Source organism: Primulina tabacum, chromosome 18 (assembly GCF_025594145.1).
Source record: "Primulina tabacum isolate GXHZ01 chromosome 18, ASM2559414v2, whole genome shotgun sequence".
Classification (NCBI taxonomy): Eukaryota; Viridiplantae; Streptophyta; class Magnoliopsida; order Lamiales; family Gesneriaceae; genus Primulina; species Primulina tabacum.
Window position 1 is genome coordinate 11,128,838 of NC_134567.1, and position 9,987 is coordinate 11,138,824.

A 9,987-nucleotide genomic window follows, 5' to 3' on the forward strand; every position below is an offset into this window, starting at 1 on the left:
TATAATAAAATTGTGGGAAAGAGGTAATTTCAGTTTTTTGATTCACAAACAAGAATGATAAAATTTCAACTAATTTAAGAAAAAGGAAAAAAAAAGAAAAAAAAGAGAAGTTCAAGCCAAGATTTAGTCGGTAATTTTAGGGAAAGTACATAAATTGAGATGCTTGTGGAATTTCTAAAAAAAAAAGAGATGAATCTCATATGATTTTTCATATGCCATTTGCGGTATTTTGGACTATTTGAGATAAAATGGGAAATCGGCCCACTGGCCCCTAGTATATACAGCACATATGGTACATAAGCTCGTGCATCATCGCCTAGGGCTAAACTTCGAGGACGACGTTCTCTGCTAACATCCGCAGTGTGTATCCATGGCACGCATCGGTCGATTGTAGGCGGAGAATCGAGCTTTCTATCTGTTATATCATATACAAAAGTATCGTTCTTTAGTATTCGCTCCCCTCCCGACACTATTGCATTCTCCGAACCCTAATTCCCAAAATCTTCCTCAGGTACCCTCTTGACCTTCCTTATTGTTTTCTTGATCATCTGATTGTCATAGTTATAATATTTTCGGATTTTGTGAATCTCTTGGTATCTGTTCATTCATCAGATGTGTTCAGATTCGTTAACCGATAAATGTAATGGCCCAGATGAGATGAGTTGCTTATAAGTCGTAGTTTAATGGGGTTTTTCAGTTTCTTGTAAATCAGCTTGTGTTCTAGATGATTTTGGTTGACGTCTGGTTTTTATTTGAGAAGCGGGTCTTGCCTGGCATTGGATAAGGCTTTTGCAATGTGTTTGTAGAAGTTGGTTTGATAGGTCGTGGCCTTTGGTAATGATTATGATTACGTGAAAATTTCTATTTAAGACCAACTAATGATTATATGCTTCGCTCAACTTATGATGGAAACTGATATGTTTATACTTTTGCAGTTTGGGCCAGCTCAAAATGTCGTCTGTCTCAAGCCAGCCACAGTTTCGCTACACACAAACTCCTTCCAAGGTTCTCCATCTGAGAAACTTACCTTGGGAATGTTCCGAAGAGGAACTGATAGAACTGGGGAAGCCATTTGGCAAAGTTGTTAACACAAAGTGTAATGTTGGTGCAAATAAAAATCAAGCTTTTATTGAATTCGTAAGTGTGCATCATACTTTCCTCTCTTTTCTTCCTGATATATTGTTGATGATTCAATGGATGACTTCTATTATTTTGACTTTTTGAGTTTCCTTTCATGTCTTTACAGTCGGAAACTAATCAAGCAATTGCTATGATATCATATTATTCATCATCCTCAGAGCCAGCTATGGTGCGAGGGAAAACCGTCTATGTACAATATTCCAACAGGCAAGAAATAGTAAACAATAAAACTACTGCAGATGTTGCTGGAAATGTGCTCTTGGTAACGATTGAGGGGAATGATGCACGTCTTGTCAGCATTGATGTCCTGCATTTGGTAAGATATTGAGAATCATCAACATGAACTCAGAGCAATGACATTTTGTCCATGGTAGATGGATGTACTCGATGAATTTTTAGTGCATAGATTGTAGTACGCCATGCTTTTTAAGCTTTTATTTGACAAGAATGTGAATGAATCAGCAGGCACGTGTGAAGGATATATCTTCAATGGCAGCTTAATGCATCGGGAGAAAGAGCGCATGTGTGTTTGTCTCCTTTCTCCTTTTCTTAACACTGGCTCTTTCTTCCATTCTTCCTCTTCACGTCTCTACTCCTAAATGTCTAGGAGCTTCAAATGATTTCTCGCTTTTTGTTTTTCAGATTTCTGAACCTCACTTCCTTTTTGTACATGCTATTTTTTTTCTTGAAGTAGCATAGTAACTATAAACCATATAGTAAAGGTTGAAGGAGATACTGGCTTGTTGGGATTTAGTTGTCCAAGAAAAAAACTATCTCCAAATTGGGGAAGAACATGGAATTGTGTCAGAACTTTAAAAAATATCTTACCATAATGGAAATTTCCAAGGTAGTTTATCTCAAAAATTATTTTGGGAGTGTCAGCAATAGCTGTGTCCAAGTTATTTTCTTATGGCCATGATATGTGTAAATTTTTTACCCTTGCATTCTTGAATCTCTAATTCTTTGGTGATGGGGCCTTGAAAATGTGGTGGTATTTTTTAGATTATGGAGAATAAGCTTTTTCTGCCTCATCTTTGTGAGATTGTGTGAAATTTTTTATTGTTGTTGGAGGTTGAAAGTTGGTGAAGATGAGGTGAGTTGGCTGCAGAATTAGAAGTGAATGGAAGTAGAAAAATTGTTTGTGTTCTTCAGATAGCAAGTCTGACTGGGACTTTGTATCTATGGGTTACTGGTCCACTCTTACCACACTCAGAAAGGTTTTTACGAGTCAAATATCGGGCTGGAATTATTGGGCTGGAATTAGAAATTATTTACCGTCAATGCATCAAAATTATAAATAAAGCCTAACCTACTTGCATATATATGTCTTATTTTCAAATAGCTCTCCTACGATTATTTCGTATCTTTTTTGTTTCCGTGTGGCTGGGCATCATAGTTATTGGGTAAAGAAAATCCTGTTATAATCTCGTGTTCTTTTGCCGTATAATTATTTTTTTAATGTTATTTGAATATGTTCTTCCTTTACATGTGTCATAAAATGTCGTCTGGCAGCATTTCCATTAGCAATTTCATGTTGCTTCATCTATCTGCGCGAGCAAGCAGCTAGTTTCCTGCTTTTTGAGTTTTATAAAATTACGTTTTGGGTTGACTTGATCTATGTATCTTTTCATAACGATTCTTAGGATAAAGTTTGCAAAATTTGTAGCTTATCTAGAATTACTGGCAGCTGAAGTCGTACCATGAGACTTCGAGTGCACTTTTGTCAGCGTGGGTTCTCTTACTGCTACTACTTGCCATCTTTTCTCACTTTGGACAAGAACCTCTAATTGTTGCATAAATATCAAAATAAAGCATTGTTTCGGTAGTTTTCTTGTTCTCATCTTTTATATTGTGCCTGAGATTTTCCTTTGTAACCTATAATCTAATTTTATGTTCGTCACATTTCAGCTGGTGTAGCTATTAAAACTTGTCTTATTTGTAGGTGTTTTCTGCATTTGGGTTTGTACACAAGATTACTACATTTGAGAAGACTGCTGGTTTTCAGGTTTATTTCTCTGTCAAAACCTTTTTGTGTTGCGTTTTCACATGAATTTACTCTCTCACATACACCAATTATTTGCTTCCTTGTCAGGCGCTTGTTCAGTTTACTGATGCAGAAACTGCTTCTGCTGCAAAGGATGCTCTTGATGGAAGAAGCATTCCAAGGTGATGTGAATTTCATGTTTTAGATTCACGTTTAGCATCTGTTACGGATCACTTCTGAGATATATCACAAAAGCACCTCTTGAAAAATCTGACTTGAAAGAACCAATGTGGAAACTTGTGTTTTCCCCTCTTCCTCCTCTATGATTCCCCTTGCTGAGGGACAAGCAGCGTACAAGAAGGTGGTCCATGTCAGTGTCATACATAAGGAGAGTCAAAGTACTTGGAATAGTTAGCTAGCTGTTCCTATTGCTAACACTGATTAAACATTAAATATGGCATACTCGACTAAATGGCTCTTTGCTTTGTATGCTACATAGTTATGTTATACGGTCTTGCGTCGTATTTATCTTATCTACAGGTTGACAATCGCTAAGCTTGGTGGTTCTATTTTCATTTGTGAAGCATGCATTTTACTAAATAGTTTTTCGCCTGTATAGTGATTTGCTACCTTTTTTGTGTGCGTCAGTTACTTGATTCCAGAGTTGGGACCATGTTCCCTCAAGATCACATATTCTGCACATACAGATCTAAGCGTAAAATTCCAGTCTCATCGCAGTAGGTAAACTGATTCTATTTGACAATTTTTATTCAAATAATAGATCACAATGGCTCGTATCCTGATGTACTTTTTTGCGTAGTTGGTTTGTTTCCTTTCTTTTACAGTTGCTTGTATTTAGACATTTCTGTCGGTTGTGTTGTATCAATTTAGGGATTATACGAACCCTCATCTTCCTGTCGCTCCTTCAGCTATTGACGCAAGCAGCCAGGTGAATATTGGAGAGATCATTTTTCTTGTATTAAATTTTTTTGCAATCTTACACCTTTCTCAACTTCTTGTACCTACTTTATTTACACTTTGGACTCAATATCTTTTCGAACTAATATTTGGTCAGATTTGTGCATCTAAAGAACCAATTTAATTGTAAAATTAGGTTGGTAGAACGCATCATCTCACATATCTACTTGCAATTGCTTGTTTGCGTTTACAGTTCACTTTAGGAGTTGATGGAAAAAAACTGGAGCCAGAGAGCAATGTTCTTCTTGCTTCTATTGAAAACATGCAATACGCTGTCACTCTGGATGTCTTACAAACGGTAAACACATTCACAATGTGAACTCACAAGCCTTCTGGCATTTTCATTATATCATTCAATCATTAACTATTTACTGCTGCAATTGTTACGTGTCTCAAGGTCTTTTCGGCTTTTGGTCCTGTTTTAAAGATTGCAATGTTCGATAAAAATGGGGGTCTTCAGGCTTTGATACAGTACCCTGGTAAGATGGACTTCAGTAACCTGTCTTACCTGCTCTTTTTTTTAACCTTTTGTTGGCATGAGTTTCAGGACAATTCTAGTAAAACAAGTTGTATCAAAGAAGCAACATATTTATAATTGATACCACATTATCAGTTATCACTATTGGTCATTTTTGTTTGTGTGTTTGTGTGTCTATATATGTGTATTTAAAGAGCGAGAGAGAACCACACATACATAAATGAGCATTATAATTACACAATGATCAACAAAAAGTTGATGCAGTTCTTCGTTATACAATGTGCTCTGTCATTATGTGAACTCGACTCTGAAACGTCACAAGCTCGAAACTATAGTGTGAGTTTGAGCTCGACTCATTTATGACCCTAATTTGGAATTAGGACAAGATAGTTATGCCCTTGGTTTGTGATTGTACGTTACGTGGCCTGAGAATTCAATGAACCTTGCTCTTGGAAAAAGTATTAGAAAATAGGCACTAATATACCAACTGGCAGACGTACAAACTGCTGTTGTTGCAAAGGAAGCTTTGGAAGGGCATTGCATTTATGATGGCGGATATTGCAAGCTTCATATCACATATTCTCGACACACGGATCTCAGCATCAAAGTAAGCCTCTCCTATATGGACGACTTTAAACATAGTCCTTGCTGGTATCGATCATTTCATCTTTAAATATGGTGTTAGGCAATTTTTTTATTAACTCACGAGCGTGGTGTTCTCAGATCAATAATGATAGGAGCAGAGACTACACGATTCCCAACACTCCTGTCTTGAACTCCCAACTCTCGATGCTAGGACAACAACGGTATCCATTGGGAGGTCCAGGTGCTCCAGCTTACAACACAGCACAATATGCTCCAGGTCCTCATGCCATGCCTCCACATTCTACAGGGTGGAACCCCTCTGCCATGCCTCCACATTCTGCTGGGTGGAACCCCTCTTCAGTGCCTCAATCTATGCCGATGCAAATGCATAATTACCCTTATGTCCCGCCTGGAGTTGCTCCTCCTGCAATGGGCCCCGGAATGGGTCCCCCTCACGGTCAGAATGGGATGCCACACTCATCCTCAATGCCCCCATATCATCCACAATAGCTGCTGAGATATTTCATATGCTGAATGACTATGGACTGTACACTGGCGGTGTGGTGTTTAATCAACTGATTAATCCTATCTTTCGTGCATGTTTTATTCTTGGTTATGGTGGCAAGATGTGGTAGTGTAATGTTTCCATCTTTTTTGGCAATTAAAGTTGATGTGTTAGAAACTTTGAACTTGCACTGTTATATGATTTTGTTATACGATGTGGGCTTATATGAACAGTCGTTAGGTTGCTTTTTGGAATGTTTGATGCGAATAGTGTTATTCTAAGTAGGGGTGGTGGACACGAGAGTCAACGGTTTGTCTGATTTGTTTGCTCGGACTTGATCGGCTTCTCGAGCAAAGTTAGATCATGTACATGTTGACTTGCTCGAGTTCCTGTACGACGAGCGTGAAAATTTTTTCTAGCTTGTTGACATAATTTCAGGGCTTAACCTGAAATTTTATTTACTCCGTTCCCAGCCAGACGTGAACAATGGATCCTAGTTGTATTGTGCATCGACTCGTAAAGCGTTGGAGCTAACGTGTTACCCCGATGGAACCACTCATGAGTTGCTCACTTGCACGCGAATAACCAGTAATTGTGTTGGATCTTAGTTAAAATATCACCCTCGATATTAATTTGCAAGTGAGTAACTTGGTAAATCCTGAGGCTGAGCTGCGTACGGTGCATACTTTAGCTGGTCAGATTTTTATACAAGATAAATGCACCGGCCTAAGAAGCTCTTCAATCTTTGGTGGAAGCATGAGTAAACGTGGGTCGAAATCTGAGTATTATTATCTAGTGTCAAGTATGCTCGGGTATTTATTACATATATATGTGATACGTACATACATATAACTCATGTTCAGCAACATTCTCCACTGTTTCTTGAGAAAAAATAGCAACGACCGATACGTTGGTGCACTTGATCTTTATGGACATACATACATATATACAAACATATGTACAAATGCACAGTACACATGAATACATCCGGTACAGAAGCCTGGAATTTGGATATTCAATTTTGTTATCATATGTTCTCACAGAGAGTCAGTCCATAATATCTGCAGTTCTTGAGCTCCAAATTACAAAAATCCAAAATGACAAGATATGAACAGCAAACCAGAGGAAGGGCCACTCAGCCTCCAAAACCTTGGAAGTCCAAAATCCTTCACATAAGCTTCATCCTTGGTGAAAACGGCCTCCACAATGTTGCAGTTTTAGTCATGATCGATAGGCTCGGTCCTGTCCTGCACTGCAAGCCTCTCAGAAACGTCAGCGAGTGACTTAAGATTACATTTGATCAGCGCTTCAACAAAGAAACAAGTTTCGTCTTTTGTGTTTCCTTCAGGCACATCCACGACAAATGATTCGATCACCATTGTCCCAGGTCTCCCTTCGATTACTTCTGGATGGACAGATACAGTGGAAGCATAGTTCTGGAAGAAACATAAGACTTTTGAATTATGATGTGATTGGTTATATTTACATTAAATTGTATAATCAGAAAGATGCTATAGTCTCTAGTCAGTTGACTATTGTATGGTCTATGGGAATTAAATACGGTACCATGGTAGAAGTTCCGAAAATTTCAAACGTACATCAATTTCGATTGATTTGGCTAGTAAGTGTGTACGTTTCTTTGATAAATGGATAATATTTCTATCTGTTAACACACCAGCCAATCTTGGTCAGTGTTGAATTTTCTCTCTGCTCCAGGCTCCAGAGCACACTCGTATTTTAGCAGCCTTTGGCCAAACCCCACAAAAAAAAAAATGACACTTCAACTCAAACTTTAATGCTTTGATATATTAAAATACACAGACGATGACAAGTCATTTTCGGCATGAGAGTTTCAAGATAATATGTAGTGTAAATTATGGTTCATGAACTCAGGATCAGTTACCATCCTTGGAAGTTCCAATAAATATCAAGACTCTTGGCTAGCTTAAAAATGATTCGGCCTGAGAAAAACTATCTAGTTATCCCACAGAGCACTCCCATTAGTCCCATCAAAGTGCAAGATAGAAGTAGACAACTTGGAAAAACAATTTGAAATGTAATTAAATAAGACGGAAATATTTGTTTTTCTTAGCATACTCTGAGCCTGTGATCTCCACCAACAATCCTGACACTAAGTATGTGCTCTTCATCGTCAAGAAGCTCCAATCTCTCCGTGCTGGTAGTGGCAGGAAGACCAGACTTGACATCAACTTCCCTCAGACTCCCAATTTCAAGATTTCCTTGCACAACGCATCGGCTGACAAAAGGTTTGTATTTCTGTGGTTGATCAAATCTCCGCACCAGAGACCAAACCTAGCATGAAAAAAACAATTTCAAATATATCACTACGAATATACAACCCCATCGCCCCGGTGTTCTTGAGAACCCCCTCAATAGCACTCATAATAATGACACTTCAAAGCCTTTCACATGAAGAAGTTTCAACCACCCCACTCATTCAACTCTGACCTCGCAACAGAAACGGTCATCCAACACAAACATACAACAATCTTGCATCCTCCAACGACCTCTAATCCATTCCAAAGTTTATCCAGAAAGCACATAAATTTTTCAAAAAAGTATGCCCACTCACACAACAACCCGACACTGACACCGAAGTCCAAGAAAACTAAGTGCATAAAGCACAATGAAACCCTGGAAAACTCCCGAGAAGAGGAGAAAATTTTTTGCTGCACAAAGTCTCGTAAAACATGAGGTTATCACCACAGAGAATGTCAGGAAAAAAACTAGAAACTATAAAAAACCGAACTTACTCCTCCAATAAACACCAATATCATTCATCCATAGAACTAAATGGTCAAAATTTCGCGCTTTTTTAAACTCCATGGCAGCCACACAAAAACTAAAAACACAGTTGTTTCCTATTTTCAAACAAGAGGAGCACATAGTCAAGAAAAAAGGGGGGCCATCAAAATGAATCTGAATCAAACCCAAAAGGCTCCGGTCAAAACTTCAACCACAAACAGTAGAACTATTGAACCGATATGAACTCAAAATCCTCAGAGTACACACGCATCAAAATCCATCCACAACACGAAACCCCCCATAAAACACACACTAAATCACACGCAACACAGACAACAAAACCCAACATAAAAAATGAAAGAAAAAAATCATATTACGAGATGGATAGGAGCTTTAATATGCTTGATTAGAAAGGAATTGCATTGATTATCTGTAATCTCGTGCTGGTGATGCTTCCTTATGTACTCTATCTCCGTCTCGCTCAATCCTTTCACATTCATCATCTCCACCAGAATATTCTCCTCCGAAAATCCGAGTAGAATCGCCACCGTACAGATTATGGATGCGCTTGTTGACTCAGGTGGATCGGCGTGAACTCGTCACCGTCATGTTAAAGAGTGTCATCATCGATGCATCCTCAAACGGAACTACGGAAGTATAAAGATGAGATCCTCTTTCTTTCTTCTACCTAAATTGCCCCCATTTATAGCCACTTGAAAATTATTTTTGTTTTTATAATTAAATCTCATATTTTTTTTATTTATATCACCGTAAGGACTTTGATATCCAACTAAAATAGCGTATTCAATTTTGAATAGGTTTGTTTTTGTGAGACGGATCAACTCTATCGATATTCTAAATAAAAAATAATTCTCTTATTATAAAAGATAATATTTTTTCATGAATTACTCAAATAAGATATATGTCTCACAAAATACGACCCCCGAAACGGTCTCACACAAGTTTTTGTCTCCAATTCTCATAATTTGCAATTTGCAATCTTATGTAATTATTTGAAGATTGATTTATTGAAAGTAATAATAACCTCTTTCGAGATAGCTATATATTTAGAAGATTTGAGTTAAATTATTAGATAGTGATACCAAAATTAGAGTTAATGGAAAACGATACTTGACATTTACCTGTAATAAAATTTAAAAAATTTAAATTAAAATAATATTTATCAGAAATTTTTAGAAAAGGAGAGTCCCTAAGGTTCAATATTTAATCATTATAGGTATTTATTTGTGGAAGTGAAATTATTGCTGCGGAACTGTTGGCTTTGAGGCATTGCCACAGGCTTGGTTGTCTCACTTTCGCAATCTTTTTTGTCCGTTAGTTGCAACCCAATGCCCTCTAAGTGTTGGTTATTCACGTCTTTGACCCTCTGTTTTTATCCGGTTTAGCCCAACAGAAACTCAACCGTAAAAAAACAACTGTTTTTGTTTTATTCCCTTTGTGTACGCATGCCCACAATAGCATCCGTGCATGTCCCACGAGAACGAATAAAAACTATAATTTCCATTTTGCATGTGTTTATCTTTCGTCGAA

The 9,987-nt window shown here is 37.7% G+C and overlaps 2 protein-coding genes across 3 annotated transcripts; one reads left to right on the forward strand and one right to left on the reverse strand.

Moving 5' to 3' along the window:
* Positions 1-251: 251 nt before the first annotated feature.
* LOC142532751 (polypyrimidine tract-binding protein homolog 2) lies at positions 252-5,919 on the forward strand. Of its 2 annotated transcripts, none has more exons than XM_075639176.1 (11): positions 252-511; positions 936-1,137; positions 1,247-1,456; positions 3,083-3,145; positions 3,233-3,306; positions 3,773-3,865; positions 4,016-4,073; positions 4,296-4,400; positions 4,500-4,581; positions 5,075-5,187; positions 5,304-5,919. In XM_075639176.1, the coding sequence occupies exons 2-11, from the start codon at positions 952-954 to the stop codon at positions 5,673-5,675; spliced, it is 1,356 nt and encodes a 451-aa protein (XP_075495291.1). In that variant the 5' UTR covers positions 252-511; positions 936-951; the 3' UTR covers positions 5,676-5,919. The 2 variants fall into 2 exon arrangements, with proteins under 2 accessions (XP_075495291.1, XP_075495293.1); XM_075639178.1 differs by lacking the exon at positions 252-511 and adding an exon at positions 694-834.
* A 708-nt stretch (positions 5,920-6,627) lies between these two features.
* On the reverse strand, positions 6,628-9,121 carry LOC142533172 (abscisic acid receptor PYL8). The gene is made up of 3 exons (XM_075639838.1): positions 8,814-9,121; positions 7,768-7,983; positions 6,628-7,106 (listed from the first exon to the last, which is right to left on the reverse strand). The coding sequence occupies exons 1-3, from the start codon at positions 8,937-8,939 to the stop codon at positions 6,888-6,890; spliced, it is 561 nt and encodes a 186-aa protein (XP_075495953.1). The 5' UTR covers positions 8,940-9,121; the 3' UTR covers positions 6,628-6,887.
* Positions 9,122-9,987: the final 866 nt, after the last annotated feature.

Coding starts and splice junctions, on each gene's coding strand:
- LOC142533172 (XM_075639838.1), bottom strand. CDS start 8,939: ATGATGAATGTGAAAGGATTGAGCGAGACGGAGATAGAGTACATAAGG. Junction 7,984..8,813: donor TTAAAGCTCCTATCCATCTC/GTAATATGATTT, acceptor TTTTCATGCTAG/GTTTGGTCTCTGGTGCGGAG. Junction 7,107..7,767: donor GTGGAGATCACAGGCTCAGA/GTATGCTAAGAA, acceptor TGTTTCTTCCAG/AACTATGCTTCCACTGTATC.
- LOC142532751 (XM_075639176.1), top strand. CDS start 952: ATGTCGTCTGTCTCAAGCCAGCCACAGTTTCGCTACACACAAACTCCT. Junction 4,401..4,499: donor CTCTGGATGTCTTACAAACG/GTAAACACATTC, acceptor ACGTGTCTCAAG/GTCTTTTCGGCTTTTGGTCC. Junction 5,188..5,303: donor ACACGGATCTCAGCATCAAA/GTAAGCCTCTCC, acceptor TGGTGTTCTCAG/ATCAATAATGATAGGAGCAG.